This window comes from Arachis duranensis, chromosome 3 (assembly GCF_000817695.3).
Source record: "Arachis duranensis cultivar V14167 chromosome 3, aradu.V14167.gnm2.J7QH, whole genome shotgun sequence".
NCBI classification, from domain to species: Eukaryota; Viridiplantae; Streptophyta; class Magnoliopsida; order Fabales; family Fabaceae; genus Arachis; species Arachis duranensis.
In genome coordinates this window covers 47373154-47390543 of record NC_029774.3, presented here as the reverse complement: position 1 = coordinate 47390543, position 17390 = coordinate 47373154, and the positions used below count along the sequence as shown (strand labels likewise).

Sequence of the window (17390 nt, the reverse complement as noted above, 5' to 3'; positions counted from 1 at the left end):
GATCATACATACAGCTTAATAGAGAAATTAGTATACGAATCCAAGCTGTTATTTTTTTACTTCTTTCTCTAATGTAAGAAAGAAAGGTCTCCACCTCTAAATAATTAACTAATGCCCAACTATCATCGAAGGTCCTCCAAACAAAGTATAAAGCATAAGAGTAGTCCTCCTCATCTGAAAAATGAAAAAAAAAAGTTACAATCCATGTTAAGAACATTGATGTTACCTTTTTTGACCTAATCTCTATTCAGTCGTTGTTCCATGAAGCCTAAATAGATTCTTTTTCCTTGGACTTTAATTATCAAAGCTGCGCATCAAGGCTCGCACCATTCATCAAACGCTTCTCTTGATACTTTGATATCTGGACAAGTATAAAAGATTTTTCTTTATCAGAACGAGTATCCTCATCCTTTTACCAACGATCATTAGGATTACAATTCTCTTTTTGAATGTTGTCCAGAAATGATGAATCTTCACCCATTATTAGCCCAGTCAACTTTAGTAGAGAATTTTTATACAAAATTTGAGGCTTTGTGATCGGAATGTTGCTGTTTTTCGTCATGATCTCTATCTCTTCATCCAATTTGTTAAGATTAACATCACGTATTTTGACTTTTTTAATGCTACATTGTATCAGATCATCTTCTTGCGTAAAAAACCCTAATAGCACTCTCGCGAAAAGTCATATTATTATTAAACCTTATTGAAAGCACCAACTAATTTATATGTATTGTAGTGCTTGTTTAGCTACTAGTATTTTAAGAAAAATATACTTGCCAAACATACCATAAAGAATTTGGAGAAGAAAAGAAAACATTGATAATACCTTTTTTTATCTAATTTCTATTCAGTCGTTGTTCTATGAAGTTTAAATGAATTCTCTCTTCATGAACTTTGTTGATCAAGGTTGCGCACCACTCATTGAACGCTTCTTTAGATACATTAATTCCTGGATAAGGATAAAAGACTTTTCTTTATTAGAACGAATATTCTCATCAAAGATCTGATCCCGTCATAATATCTATGTCTTCATCTGATTTATTAAGATTAACATCGCGTATTTTACTTTTTTATTACTACATTGCACTAGATCATCTTCTTGTGTAGAAACCTAATAGCATTTTCAAGAAAAATCATATTATTATTAAACTTTATTAGAAGTACGAATTAATTTTATCTATATTGTAATGCTTTTTTTGGTGACTTAATCTATATTGTAATGCTTTTTTTGGTGACTTAATCTATATTGTAATGCTTGCTTAGCTAGTAATAGCTACTAATAGTTTAAGAAAAATATCCTTACCAAACATACCATAAAGAATTTCGACGAAGAAAAGAGAAGATTAGTACAATGTTGGTATGGTAAGCACAAGTGCACAGTTCTTGTCGTGATCCCGCTACTAAAGTTCCTAACAATGTCCGGCGTCGCACGTGTTAATGCCCCCAAACACTAACCTACGAAATTAATTTATTAATTAATTAAAAGAAAAGAAAAATCAAAGCACAATATTCGAACGGAAGAAGAAGTAAAACGTTGCTTGCTTCCTCTTCTCTTTTCTCAGTTCTCAACGAACCCATTAATTCATTCCATTCCCATGCGATACACAGAAACACACGAACAGAGATTCATTCCAACGCCAAGCAACACAGCAAGCCTTCAATTTCGAAGCTTTGCCCTCCGAACCTTCTGGAATTCTCCGGAGCCTTTTGAATTTGAAGGAGCTTCTCCTCCTTCTTGCCTTTTTGGAGCTGAAACCTCAGCTAGGGTTTCGATTTGATTGAACGAGGTGAACCCTCCCTCTCTCTCCCTCTCCCTCTCTCTCTCTCTCTTGCAACTCTATTTCTACTTCTCTATTAATTTCACTATCTCTGTATTCGTCGCTCTTACTCGTAATTCCTATTTTGGGGATTTGCGTGTTATTTAGCATATTTCGGAGTTTCTATTGTGATAAGTTGAGTGTTGTTCTCTTCAGCATTGCATTTTGATACGCTCACGAAAATTTGAATTTTTAGGGTCAATTATTGCGTATCAGCTACCTAACGTCGGCTTTTAGGGTTTTGCAATTTTAGCTTAGTGTAATGTTATTTGATAATTCTTTATTCGTCTTTGATTTTCTTCCATTTCAATGTTTCAGATTAGATTTGAAGTTGGTAATAAATTCATGTCAAGTATTTTCTTAAAATATAATTTAGTTGCATTTTCTATGTGCGTTATGATCTTCGCTGTGAATTGGCCGTTATTGTCGGAAAATAGGAATTTTTTTTTCAGTGTTTGTGATTGTAGATTATAGTATGATTTATTTGTTTATAATATACTACTGTTACTATTATTATTATTTGAAATTTGAAATATGACTTTGTACCAGCACTTGAATTGATGGATAATCTTATTTGTTGATAGATTTTGCTCTAGTTATTTTATCACTCACCAAGATAGGACTTGATTTGTGCATTGTGGCTTAATAAGGCTGGCTTGTAAGTAATAACTCATAGGTCTGCTCAATCTGTCAAAAATATTTTATATCTGAATTGTTTTTGCTTCTTCAGAATAATAGTAAAATTTGGTTATATTCCTTTTATCTTTTTTGGTCAACCTGGCTAAAAAATTAAATAAGCTGGAAATAAGAAGTAAGGCATGGATATACTCAGGATGGGAGCTGAATTATATGTTCACTATTCCAGTTGATTTCATTTTGGTAAAACCTTTCCTAACATGTATAAGATATGCTTTACTTAAAAGTATAAATTTTTATTTTCTACTTAGGTAAAGCATAGTTTTTGTTTCTAACGTTTGTGATTTTTTTTTTTAAAATATCCCTAATGTTTAGTTGAATTCAATTTTGTCTCTAACATTTTCAATTTGTGTCAAAATTACTCTCAGATGTCAACTCCATGTAAAATTTTAGGGACAAAATTGAAAATTTTCAGGGATAGGTTTAACATAAATCGAAAACATTAGAGATAAAATTGAATAAATCGGAAACATTAGGGAGAAAATTGAATGAAATTAAACGTTGGAGTATTTTTGAAAAAAATCGCAAGCGTTATGGAAAAAAAAGTATATTTTACCCTTTTTATTATGATTCAACTTTTAAATAGAGATGAATTCAGAAAGATAAATTTGAGAAGGCATTACTCATCTTTTTTCTGTCTATAAAGATTTAAAAGATATGTAAAACAAGTTCGAGTTGCTTGATTTGGTGTCTTTTGAGGTTAGTCATTATTGGAGAATGTTTCTAACATATTTTTTCTAAAAAATGAAATGATTTTATAGATGGGAAAATGAGTGTTATTATTTGAGGTTCTAATGAACTTAGGTCATAGTGTAGAATAAAAAATGGAGCGAATGGCCGGGAAAAGGGGGGTGTTGGAATGAGAAACAGAAAAGCGAACCCAAAAGCGAGGACTCAAATAGAGGGAAAATAAGAATATAGGCTGAGAACAGAGGAACAAAGATTCAGATAACAAAAGCAGACCAGAACTGAGTGGAGAGAAGATATACCTTAAACTGTGGGAAATTCTGGGCAGAGGAGCATAGAACAGATTTAGGTGCATTTGTTTGTCCATGCCTCAGTGGCAGTTTTATTCTATTGATGCTATTACATGGAATTTGATTTTCATGTGCTCCAATTGTTTTCCAGATATCTGTGTGAAGCTCCTTGAATGACTCTGACCTGTTGAGCTTTGAAAAAGATTGTCTTCTTAAATTTATCTAAACTTTTTTTATTATCTTTTGCAGGTTTGATTGTGAATTATTCTTTCCCTGGAGTCCTATAATTTAGTTAATGAAAGAATACCTTCTAGTTTACAAAAAGGTCAGCCTTGGTGCCTTGAGCAAGGTTATGTGAAGCATTATGACTCTCGAAGACTTCTTTACTTTGACTGAGATGAGAGATGGGCTCACTGCCCCTTCTCGAGTCCAGGAGTTGGTCTCTGAAATGCAAAAGGAGCAAGATAGTGTTGTTAAGAATGCTTGTGATGCAACGAGGCAGTGGGCTGCTGTTGCAAGCACCATTGCTGCTACTGAAAATAAAGATTGTCTTGATCTATTTATTCAATTAGATGGTCTTTTGTTCATCAATAGATGGTTAAATGAGTCACACAATTTTGGCGCTGATGCAAATGATGGCTTCATTGAAGAGTCAATTTCAGCATTATTACGGGCAATTGAAAAGCTGCAACTTGACAGCAAGAAGTCAATCTCATCAGGAATTTGGGGAACTGTACATAAGCTTCTTGGCCACCATAGCTCTAGAGTTCGAGATCGGGCAAGACAATTATTTGACAGCTGGGAAGGAGGTGAAAATGGTGAGGTTGAACCTCAAGTTGACAGATCGAGTGATAAAATTGCCAAGGAGGAATGCCAGCCATCTGCTGTGACAGAAGGTGGCAATGATGATGGTCATGCATCAGAAACTGTAGTAGGTGAGAAGTCTCAATTGAGAAGGTCAGATAGCATGCTACCAGAAAAAGTTGCTACCGAACAGATACCAAGTTCTGACAATGCACCTGAGTCTTCTGTAAGTTTGGATTCTGAACATCTCAAAGAAAAAGCAAACCATTTTTCTAGTGTTTTGACTCCCGTCCAAGAAGTTGCTCCCATAAGTGAAGGTGTGGCCACAGTAACTGAGATCTGTAACTCTCATATTCCAAAACCAGGAAATTTTAAAGGAGAGCCAGATGATGTACAGTTGAATGACTTATCCAAAGCGGAGAAGCTAGAGCAAAATAATAGTGTCCCTCCCGAAAATTCAGGAATAGCAGATAGCTCTTTTTCATCCTCAAAGCTAGGGCATGGACCTGTTTCTTTGGGTGCGACTGAAACAAATGCACCCGAATCTGTGAAAGAACCTACTTTAGAACATAATGATGAGAACAATGAGAATGGTGTTTGTCATATAATGGCTGTTCCTTGCGACATGAGAACACCTGCATCTGATGCAAAGAGTGCGGTGGATGACGTAGAAGCTATAAATTCTAGCAATCCCCAGCCCCCAAAAGCTTCAGAAAATGATAATGAATGCGTTTCTAATATGTTGCAGGACTCATCAGTCAGGGACAGAAACCTGGGAAAGTCAGAGCAGCTAGAGATGCCTTTTCTTTCAACAGAATATGTTAAAGGAGTAACAGAGGGCAAGGGCCAAGTATCCAATCAAGGAAATGGGGCCTCAAGTTATGGCAGTGAACGTGAGTATGATAATGTTGATAACAATGCCTTAAAAGGTGCTCGACAAGTTTCTTTGGAAAAGGGCCAAGTTTCTAACAAAGTCATTGATGCCTCGAATGGTTCTGATTCTTCTAGAAGGAGGAAGCGGCCCAGAATCCCAAACCTTATCAAGAAAACTTCCGATATTGAACTCGAGTATGGGATTGTTGATGCTTTAGAAGTTGCTCGACAAGTTGCTCAGGAAGTTGAGAGAGAAGTCCGCAGCTCATCTTCAGAGGAAATTTCAGAAGGCAGAATAAGGCGACCAGGGAGTTCAGGCAGTCCAGTTTCTTCAGATAATAAATATGAACTAACCCATGTCCTGCCTGAGGAGGTATCGTCCAGGCAAAGCAACTCTGCTGATGCATGTTCTGAACAGGATGGACATATGAGTTACTCAGACAATATTGAGGCCCAGGCACAGCCAGAATGCTTACCTGACTTGGAGTCCTCACAGGTGACTGAAGCAGCTCAAGATCCAGGAGGTAATTCAGAGAAAAGCCTGTGTACCTTCGATCTGAATGAAGAAATTGGTTCAAATGGTATGGACGTGTCAGTAAATACTATGCCTGCCGCACCAATACCAGTTGTCTCTGTTTCAAAGCCTGCACAGAGTTCTGGGCCGCCAACTGCTCCTTTGCAGTTTGAAGGGACACTTGGATGGAAAGGATCAGCTGTCACTAGTGCCTTTCGTCCTGCATCACCTCGTAGAAGTTCTGATAGTGAGAGGAATGTTTCTGTTGGTGGGAACTCAGATAGTTCCAAGCGAAGGCATGATTTCCTCGATATTGATTTGAATGTGGCTGATGGGGATGAAGAACTGGTAAAACAAAAATCCTCAGGCCTTCCTTTTGAGCAGTCATTAGCGGAACTTAATCCTAAACAGTCCAGCAGGCTTGACTTGGATTTAAACAGTGTTGGTGACGATGGTGACATCCAACCTTCAAATCGCAGAACAGAAGCGCAACTGTTTTCCCAAAGAAATGACTTTTGGAGTCCGTTACATGGAGCATCGTCGTCATCAATGCAGCCTTCAGTTCGCAACATTGATCTGAATGACAGACCATATTTTCAAACTGCTTTGGTGGAACAAGGGCCTAGTAAGTCTTTGTTTATGGATTCATATGGGCGTTCAAAGTCAGATGCTCCTGTGATCTCTATTTTGGGTGCCAAGGTGGAAGTTGATAGGAGAGAACATGTTCCTCAAACGATATCTATTCCAAATGGCAAAGCTATTGAGCCTGTCATCGATCTTACAATGTCAGGAGCAGGTGCCATGTTGGGGATGTGCCCTTCAGTATCTTACAGTAAGTCAGCTGTTTTCGGGTATAATGGCCTGACATCAGGCCCCCATCTATCATTTTCGTCAGCCATGTATGCATCTGGTGGCACAATTCCATACATGGTGGACTCAAGAGGTGCTCCTGTGGTTCCTCAAGTTGGGGGGTCTTCATCAACCATTCTGCCATCTTACTCTCAGCCTCCAGTTGTCGTGAACATGGCCGGTACACAACTCAGTTTAAATGGGGTCGGTCCTTCGCCTCCAAACTTTGATTTAAATTCCAACTTCATGACTGATGGTGGACCTAGAGATACATTGGCTGCAAGGCAGTTTTTCTTTCCCTCTTCTGGAAGAGCTTTGGAGGAGCATGCTAGGACCATTCCGCAATCCTCAAGTTCTGGGGGTGATGGAAAAAGAAAGGAACCAGACAGTGGCTGGGATCCTTATCCATTTAGCTACAGAGGTCCTCAACCTCCATGGAAGTAGCTCTAATTTATGATTTTACTTCTTATCTGTTCATAGATACAACCTACCATTTAGTGCTTTATGTTAATTGCTACACAAGATGATCCTGAAGAGTAGGCCACTCTATTGGAATCCTTCTTTAGTAAGAGATGAACCAGAACTCAATAAAAGCTGAAGGTCGATGGATGTAATTTAATTCTTGAGAATGATTGGTAAAGGTGGGGAGATAATTTTTCTTTTTTTTTTTAATATTTTTTTTCTGTACCTTATTTTTGTGTATTTCTTTTACTTCAGTTTGATAGAAAGTCAGCACAAGCACAAGGCTTGGTACATGTAGCTGTAATTTCTCTTTGATCTGACAAAAATTATAGGCATAGCATCCTGTGTGGTGCCTTTATTTCATGGCAATAGATTTAGTTGATATTAGGGAGTTTTTAGTTGTCCAATCAATAACCTGTAAATCGGAATGTCTCGGGTTCACAAATTTTCCGTTTACACAAGATACTGCCTAACTCCATGCTCTTTATCTCAGTTCATAATTTTATCACATTTATACTTCTTGAGATGAATAGTTTATCCCATCAAACTTAGGTGGATTTTAATGTGCCTTTTTTAAAATGCGAGTATGTGTGATGGTCTATCATAAATGCTAAATAGTGCATCCTTCTAAGTTCTAATAACAATCCACGGGCTGAGAAGCCAACAGCTTCGATTTCTCTTTTGCACTTATACACTATAAATGACAATGAATTCATGTAATGATTAATGTATTTTTTGGGAGGTACAAACATTTTGTTGCACAGATGATGGAAAACTGTTGTGATTATGCATTTAATTGAAGAAAGGAAAGTCAAGGATTTGTAGAGCAGTTGGCATATTTTTCCTTGTTGCCTTAATTGTATTTTACTATCCTGTATGTTCATCTGGATCTGTTGTGTAAATTATTGCTTATCTACAATTCAAGGGGTTCATAATGTGGCTTAGCTGAGAAATCAGGAATGAACTAGGATGGATTTTGTTATTGCTCTCTAAGTAAAACTGTAGTATTGTTTTAAATTTTGTAGCTGAATAATATTGGTATGCAAGATTGTCAGGATTGAACCTTACCATATTTACATGGCTCGGGTATTCTTTTAGGGGAAAAAAAGAAAGATATTGGTATTCTACACTCTCCCAAAAACCAATATAAAAGGAGATCAAGTAGCTCATTGACACTAAGTACCAAGTTCCCTACATAGTAATTGTAGCAAGAACAAAATGCCAGCCATGAATCCATGATTAAATAAGTTTATCATCATGTTCACATTGGAAAACTTATAAGCTATTGTCATGATTCAATAAGGTTTGGCAACTAAATCCGAGAATGAATTGACAATGATTTATGACAAACACTGACCAAATGCCAAAGTTACAAATGCACACATACATACACACACAATTAGATGAAAACATTTGTATAAGTGCAGCTAAACACAGTTATCTAAAACAATAAAAGAGCTGATTAAATTAAAGTTTTACTCATTTTATTGTGAAATAACAATAGAGTCATACAATAAGAGAGCATAATGTGCTTGCACTTTTGTAAAGCAAAATCATATTTTATTTTCTGCATTGAAAATCATCTCCTTATCAGTTTGAAAACATGAAAGCAGTTGGTGTTCATCCCTATATCCTTTCTCCACTCCAAATAAAGTAAGAAAGAAACGGTTAACATTAATCTAATCTAAAACCGTTATTACCAAAGAATGGTGATTGGTATAAAGGGAGGATGAAAAGCTAAGGAAAAGGTACGCAATTATCCATAAATAAATAAAGAAAAAAATTAAGCACATACTATACTTAAATATTGGAGGAATTTTGTAGGTTGTTCTCCCGGACAGATTTGTTACTAGACAAGGAAGGTTTCCTGAAGTTCGTGAGAGCGGTAATTCTGCCAACCCTCTGAACAATTATCAATTTTATAAATTAAGATTTGTAAATAAATTCCCGAAAATCTTCTTCAAACTCTATAACCATGCATAATTGAATATCATATTTTTGTTTTTGTCTTAAAACACGAAAAGAATTTTTTTTAATTCATATTTATTGATTTATATAAATATGTTCATTTTTTGCTCAAGGCTCGATCACTCGATCAGTGTCAAATACGATAGCATAACGTGCTATAAAATGAGAGTTATTGTGAGCATCAACGGGTCAAAAGTCATACAAACCTTCATTCCAATTTATATTTATTTTCAACTGCAACTCGCACTACAAGTACTACTCACGCAATAATCGATTTTTCTTTCAACTTTTATTTAACAGTACACGAGTACGATGAATTAAAAGTTGGTGAATTTCTTTTCTTTCAAGCTTTCCACAGTTTCCTTGAGGCTCACTTCCAAAGGAATGAATTCAAGTCCCAAGCTCTTTACCTTTTCCTTCGAAACTTGATATGTTGGCACATACGGCTTATCATCGGCGGGCCTGGTAACAATGACAAAATGTGAAAATGGTATAAGAAAAATCAACACAAGAAAAATTAGAATTGTTTAAATTTTCTAAATGTGAAACAATAAAAGTGGACAAAAATATCATATAAAGCATGAAATTAATTTTGATGCACGTAAAGCAGATTTATATATGCATTTAATTATGTAAACGTCACATCATAAAAAATAACTACCTCTTTTATTGATCTTTCATTGATCGCATAAATAATCATCTAAAAAAGACAGATGTAATTATACCTATTTTACATTGTAAGTGCCTTAAAACTAAATTTATAAAACATATGTAATGAATTATGGAATTTTGCATGAATAGTCTACAAATTAGGAAATTCTTTTAAATATAAACTAGTTACTAAGGTCTGTTTTTTAAGGAAAAAGAGAAGTGAGATTCGGAGCCTTTAGTCTACATAATAAAAAACACGCTAAGAAAAGGAAATAAAACTTGCTTAATGACTAGAGTTATAACACCACTATTGAGAGTTGAGACTCTGCATGCTGAATAACTAATAGTAATATAATAAATCACATGACCTACAAATTTTAAATTTAATTTTGAAGCAATATTATAGTAAAACAAGAGTGCTACATCCCAGACCAAGTGAAAAAAAAACAGCTATAACTAAACAACTAAAAAGTACATGTGCATTACCATATCAGAAGAATTTACAGATAGAATGAAATTTATGAGGTATGTTACTAATATTACAGCTATTCTTATGTCCATGCTTGACACTACCTTCATCCTTCTCGCATCCAAAGTTCACAAAACCTAAATCTAGAAATATTTTAATTTCAAAGATTAATTCTTTATTTGGAAATACAAAGGCCCTTCAGAAACACAGCTCTTCATTTGGACTGTGAAATTCAATTAAATTATCACTATAAGAACTGAGAGTTGTACTAGTTGACTAGTTGTAAAACTTCCACATCAAATTTTCTAGACATTTCCAATTGCATTTTATATAGACAATAAATAAACACTATATTCAAATCAATGATGAATCTTTTAAGTAGATTGAGCTTTTAATCAGACAATTAAAGTATCAAAAGAAATTGATTCAGCAAATAGGGATTTGTATGAATTCTTGCAGGTAATCAAATAATTAAACTTACTTCTCCGGAAGGGGTAATGTTGGATATAAATCACGTAAAAGTTTTATAATCCCTGAGAAATGTTCCACTCTCTCTACCAAGCAATATCTCCCACTAGCTGAAGGAATTTCATAAGCCAGGATATGAGCATTTGCAACATCTTTCACACCGACTCATTCCAAAGTAGCATTTGGAAATGTTTGCGCACCTGCATCAAGGATGTCAATGATTTTCTTCTACTGAGTACATGGAGAGGTCTTATCAATTGGTAAACCAAAAATATTTGGATCACACAAAAGCAACTAATATTCATAAAATAACTAAATAAACATACAACTCAAATATATGGATACTCTGATTTTTTTTTTCATTATTTTTGTTGTCTTATTCTGAATCTTCTGGTTGCTATGCATCTAATTCGATCAATTAGATAATCATAGAGAGAATATGTTGTCAACAAAGTCAACAAATATTTCGATTATATTCACACATTATGTATTGTACTTTTATAACCCTCATTTACTCTTTCAATTTTCATTTCCACATGCAGAAAACAGAATTTTAAAAAGTACCATTAACTACATTCAAAATCCTAGCAGCGCTTGTGTTAAGTACTGGTTGCAAAAGAGGTCCAATCACCAGTCCTGGGTTAATAGTAACCAAGTCGATGTTGTTTGCTTTTGCGAATTTCCAGGCAGCATCTTCAGCCAATGTCTTTGAAAGCACATACCAGTACCATGACTGAAAAAGAAAGGGAGAATGGGATATAAAATTGCTGGTGCCAGAGTCTCAAATTTACAAGGAATTGAGTTTATTATTCATATGAATCAAAATCAAGTCAACACATGAAATGAAGAAAGGAAACACATAAAACTGATAACACTTCTACTAATTTGACCTAATTAGGCGAATATGATAACAATTTTAGGGACAGGGCACATACCTTCAACTCCTTACAGTGTTCTGGATTGGAAAACCAGGTCTCATCAATTACTGTCTCAGGAGTCAGAGGCCTTCCACTAAATGTACCAGCAGCCATTGAAGAGGTTAAAACGACGCGCTTCACCGACTGCGATTTTACACATGCTTGAAGAACACTGAGGGTTCCTTTAACTGCTGGATCCAAAAACTCAGCCTGAAGAAACAAAAAGAAACGTAACGTCATGAAGAGGAGATAAGAATAAAAGATACAAATGAAATTATAACCGAACGAATCGAACCGAACCTGTGGATCGTTGACATCATGATAAAAAGGAGATGCAGTATGAAAGACACCATCACAGCCTTGAACTGCAGAGTCGAATGAACCTTCTTCTAGAAGATTCGCCTTGAACAGCTGTAGTCTCTCTTTGGCGCCCTCAAGCTTAGTTAAGTGCTCTACCTTTCTCGGATCATCTGCATGTTTTTAAGAGAAACACATTTAAAGAGATAAATATATAAATAAATAAAAAGAATTGATGGTAGAGTAAGAGTAACAGACTTGTGTCACGAACAGTGGCCCTGACAGTGTAACCGCGATTAAGAAGAAACTTGACGATCCATGAAGCAATGTAACCTGAAGCTCCGGTGACACACACCACCTTGCCGACGCTGCTGCTCATTCTTCAATATTCTCTTCGCTACTTTGTTGTTTGCTCTTTATGAGTTGCATACTGCATTCACTTGGGTTCTTTATATAGATACGAGTTCTAAATCTACTTTATGACTTCACACAATTAAACATGACGCACGCGCTTACATGTCTCTCACGAATGCAGATAGCCAGACAAAATTATGATTATCAGTCCTAAGCACTTGTTACAGTTCTACATTCAATGAACAAGGGTGAGTTCATGTAAAATCATTCATTTCATATAGACTTTTCGAAAATAGGAATAGGAATCCATCGTTCATAAATGTAAGGAAATTACATCTACCTCCTCTAGGATACTTTAACATATGACTCTTTTTAACATGACAGATGACACATGCCTCGTGTGAAATATCCATTTACCCTTTCCCTTTAAAAGTATTCTACTGTTTTTTTTGTTTTTCCCGATGGATTGGACAACCCCAATCTTAGGCATTACCCACTCAGGCACATCACACTCATACACACAAGTCAGGTTCTATCACACCCAGCTACAGCTCGAATCGAACCTAGGATGTGGCTAAAATCGGCCAACAAATAGGTATTCTACTGTTCTTTTATCTTCCAGTGGTGTTGTCTCATTCAGTCATTGTCTAACCAAGTTACAGGCAAACAAAGAAAAAGGACACTGACAAGAGAAGGCAAAGAAAAGAGAATTATCAAAATTAGTCACTAAAATCAGCTACTAATATATTTATATATATAGTTTAATTTATTTTTAATATATATTTATATTCTAATATATATTTTATACTGATGACTGACACGTAACATAATTTTTAAAATAATTATTTTTGTTAACATAGTATTATATAATTAAATATAATGTAGTAAAATTAAATTCATACTATTATTATTTAAATTTTAATTTTATCATAATTGTATATATTTATTTAATTAATTATTATCGAGTCAACAGTTCGACAAATAATCTACTGATTCTATAAATTTAGTAATCCGGTAACTTACTCAAATCCATTATCAATTTAGTTCTCATAAGTGATAATTACTATTAACTAAAAATACAACTGAAGCTGAAAAATATACTTGCATCAAATTATATTAATTATAAGTTTATAACAAACGCTAGAGAATGAAGGAGTAAACACCCAATTCAGACTTTATCCATTTTTACGAAGGATAAAATGATCCTTGTTCAAAAAAAGGACACTTCGATCCTCAACTTTTTTATTTTAGGACAATATGATCTCTCTGTTAAAAAATTTAATAAATAATAATAAAAAAGTTTTATGGAAGTTTTATTTGTATTTTGTGGGAGTTTTCAACCTCCATAAACTATTAATAAGTTTGTTTTTGAAAAATTCTTTCAACAATGGTAGTTAAGTGAAAAAAACTATTGATAAAAATGATGCCGAAAAAAATAGTAATTGTAGTACAAATATCTTTTAAAGAAAAAAATAACATCGAATAAGAAATGAAAGAAGAGAACTTTAATGTTGATAATATTGGTATTGGTGATGATGACGATAGAGGAGATAATGATGATGATAAAACAAAAAAAATAATAGAGGTAGGAGTGATGATAACGAGGATGAAGAAGGTAGTGATAGTAGTGGTAGTAATTGGTTATATTGTTGAAAAGAATTTTGTGAAAGTTTAAAACCCCCACAAAATACAAACAAAACCCCCACAAAACTAATTTTTGTTATTATTTAACGGATTTTTTAATAGAGGGATCGTATTGTCCTAAAATAAAAAGATCGAGGGTCGAAGTGTTCCTTTTTTTAATAGGGATCGCTTTGTCCTTCGTGAAAATGGACAAGGATTGGGTTAGGTGTTTACTCGAGAATGAAGCAAGGATAATGGTTATAATTTCTTATGGCACAAAAGACAAACAATTTATATCCATTTGATTGCCTTTGGATTTGTTAATGGTTATATGAGATGGATGCCTCATGGGGAAAGCGTAGTCGGCATGGATATTGATCGCGATAGCGATAGTGATATTGATAGTGAGAGTGAGACTAACTCGTATGACGACATGGACGCCTTGTTGAACGAAAGATTTAGGGATGTGGAACAAGCGGAAGGGATAAAAGAAGGTATGAATGAAGATGCAAAGAAATTCTATAACTTGGTCGAAGAGGCTAGCAAAGAATTATATTCCAGTTGCAAGGGGATTTTCTACGTTGTCTTTTACCATCCGACTATATTTGTTAAAGTATCAACATGGGTGGAGTAATGCCTCTTTTACTTCTCTCATGGAGTTGCTAAAAGAGGCTGTTCCTAACTTAAATATTCCTACTTTTTTCAATAAAGCCAAGACTATAGTGAGAGACTTAGGTCTTGATTATAAGAAGATTGACGCATGTCCGAACGATTGCATGCTATATTGGAAAGAGCATGAGAAGGACACATCTTATCATGGTTGTTATGGTTGCTGTTTCAGTTGCTGTTTTATTGTTGTTTTTTGTGTGTCATGGTTGCTGTTTCAGTTGCTATTTTATGGCTGTTTTATGGCTATTTTGGATTGATGCTCCTATTAGTTAACAATAGGTTGTTGGATAATTATAAGATATTCATATTTATGTCACCTACAATTAGAAATGTATAGGATACATCACTACAAGAAAAAAGGTCAATCGATATACTTTTTTTTGCCACGCTTTTAAAGCATGTCCAAAAATGGTCTATGGCCACGCTTTTGCGAGGATGGCCACTGATTTGTGATTTGGCCACGCTTTTTTCGTCACGCTTGAAAAGCGTGGCCATAGAGAGAAATCGGCACGCTTTTACGAGGGTGTCCACTTACTTGAAATTTGGCCACGCTTTTTTACTGCCACGCTTTTCAAGCGTGACAGTAGAGGGAAATGGACACGCTTTACAAGGGTGTCCACCGATTAAAAATTTGGCCACCCTTTTTTTGTCACGCTTAAAAAGCGTGGCCATAGAAAAAAACTGGCACGCTTGTAAAGCGTGGCTAGTTTGTGTTTATGGTCACCTTTTTAAAGCGTGCCCATATTCTATATATTTTGGCACCCCACAATAAAACGTACCGATAGAATTTTCTCCCCCAAAATTTAGTTTCCCACCCAATTTTTTTCCACACTTAAAATTTTTTCCTTAATTTTCAATTTTAACCCAAACAACATTACACACTAGTTTTAACCCTAAAAGTGACACAGTCATAAAAAAAACCCTAAAAGTTACCCGCGCTGTGATCATCCTCAAACAACATCTCCATCTTCATCGTCCATCGTTCATTACCCATGCCTTTCCTTTAACCGAATGACCTTCGCCCTCATGCCTTCATCGTCCGAGACCGTTCATCGCCTTCATCGCCTTCATCGCTTTCATCCTCATCTATCGAACCCTCATTCATCTGTCGAACCCTAAATCTAAAATCACCCTCCCCTCATTGGAACCCTAACTCCCTAAGTCTCTTCTCTCGCTCTCTTATCTGCCTTTTATTTTTCTCTTCCGTCACTCTCTTCTCTCCCTCGCACACGCCAGAACCGCCGTCGCGCAGAATACCCTTCGCACATGCCATCGCAGACTCGCACGTCTTGCGGTCTCGGTACAAGGCGTGTTCTCCTCGTCATGTCGTCTCTGTCCTGTGAACGTCTGCATCCTACTCTGCCGTCCTGTGAATGTCGCTGTCCTCCCCGTCCCGTGAACGTTTCTATCCTCCCCGTCCCGTGAACGCCGCTGTCGTTCTTCCTGATTCATGGGTTTGTGAAATTCTCCTTTTAACTACTCTGTTTTTTAAATCTTCTAGACCTCTCTTATATCTATTAATCTTCTATTTGTTCTGGTTCTGTTATTAAATTAGTTTTACTATGTTTAATTTGCTATTAATCTTCTATTTGTTCCCCAACTAGTCGCTCATCCCTCCACCGTTGGCTTCAGTGGCGCCATTTTGCTGTGCTTAGCTTTGGCCTACTTCATCTCCGACTGCCATTGGACGAAGAAGAAACCGATTATGAAGAAAAGCAGAGGAGTGGTTGCTCTTCAAATTATCCAAGAGGTACAAATCCTACTATTTTTTAGGGTTTTAATTTATCATATTCATATTTGAAGTCTGAATGAATAAAATTTTTAGATAAATTCATAGTTTGTGACAAATTACACTACATGAAAAAAGCCCTGTCTTCAGTGGGATCTGCATGGAAAACTATCAAGTCACTACTAGTATATAAATTGTACTGATTTCTTATATTGGAGTATATGAAATTTATTTCAACTTGGATAATGGGATTCATTCACTGGTATTCATTTGTTCGAATAGTACGGATACTTGATACAAGGTTTGAGTGATATGATCGTTTGTTATTGATGAGCGGATATTTTATACGCTTTTTGGGGGTAATTTCATGTACATTTTAGCATGTTTTAATTATTTTTTTTATAGAATTTTATTAGTTTTCAAGCAAAAATCATATTTCTTGACTTTACTATGAGTTTGTGTGTTTTTCTATGATTTCAGGTATTTTCTGGCTGAAATTGAGGGAGCTGAGCAAAAATCTGATTTAGGCTAAAAAAGGACTGCTGATGCTGTTGGATTCTGACCTTCCTGCACTCGGAATAAATTTTTTGGGGCTACAGGAGTCCAATTGGCGTGCTCTCAATTGGGTTGGAAAGTAGACATCCAGGGCTTTCCAGCAATATATAATAGTCCATACTTTGTGCAAAGATAGACGATGTAAACTGGCGTTCAACGCCAGTTCCATGTTGCAATCTGGCGTTCAGCGCCAGAAACACGTCACGAACCAGAGTTGAACGCCAAAAACACGTTACAACTTGGCGTTCAACTCCAGAAACAGTCCAAGCACGTGAGAAGCTTAAGTCTCAGCCCCAGCACACACCAAGTGGGCCCCAGAAGTGGATTTCTGCACTATCCATCTTAGTTTACTCATTTTCTATAAACCTAGGTTACTAGTTTAGTATTTAAATAACTTTTAGAGACTTATTTTGTATCTCATGACATTTTTTAGATCTGAATTTTATACTCTTTGATGGCATGAGTCTCTAAACTCCATTGTTGGGGGTGAGGAGCTCTATAGCGTCTCGATGAATTAATGCAATTATCTCCGTTTTCCATTCAAACACGTTTGTTCTTATCTAAGATGTTCATTCGCGCTTCACCATGAAGAAGGTGATGATCCGTGACACTCATCTCCTTCCTCAATCCATGAACGTGTGCCTGACAACCACCTCCGTTCTACATTAGATTGAATGAGTATCTCTTAGATTCCTTAA

General features: G+C 35.7%; 2 protein-coding genes across 2 annotated transcripts; one reads left to right on the top strand and one right to left on the bottom strand.

Moving 5' to 3' along the window:
• The first annotated feature begins 1508 nt into the window (after positions 1 to 1508).
• On the top strand, positions 1509 to 7453 carry LOC107479123 (uncharacterized). The gene is made up of 2 exons (XM_016099269.3): positions 1509 to 1787; positions 3740 to 7453. The coding sequence occupies exon 2, from the start codon at positions 3855 to 3857 to the stop codon at positions 6972 to 6974; it is 3120 nt and encodes a 1039-aa protein (XP_015954755.1). The 5' UTR covers positions 1509 to 1787; positions 3740 to 3854; the 3' UTR covers positions 6975 to 7453.
• A 1706-nt stretch (positions 7454 to 9159) lies between these two features.
• LOC107479124 (phenylacetaldehyde reductase) lies at positions 9160 to 12314 on the bottom strand. Its single transcript, XM_021138367.2, is given in 6 exon segments — positions 9160 to 9422; positions 10562 to 10748; positions 11113 to 11281; positions 11484 to 11675; positions 11766 to 11935; positions 12021 to 12314. Coding segments are annotated over 6 exon segments (984 nt in total). The 5' UTR covers positions 12142 to 12314; the 3' UTR covers positions 9160 to 9277.
• Between the last annotated feature and the right edge of the window lie 5076 nt (positions 12315 to 17390).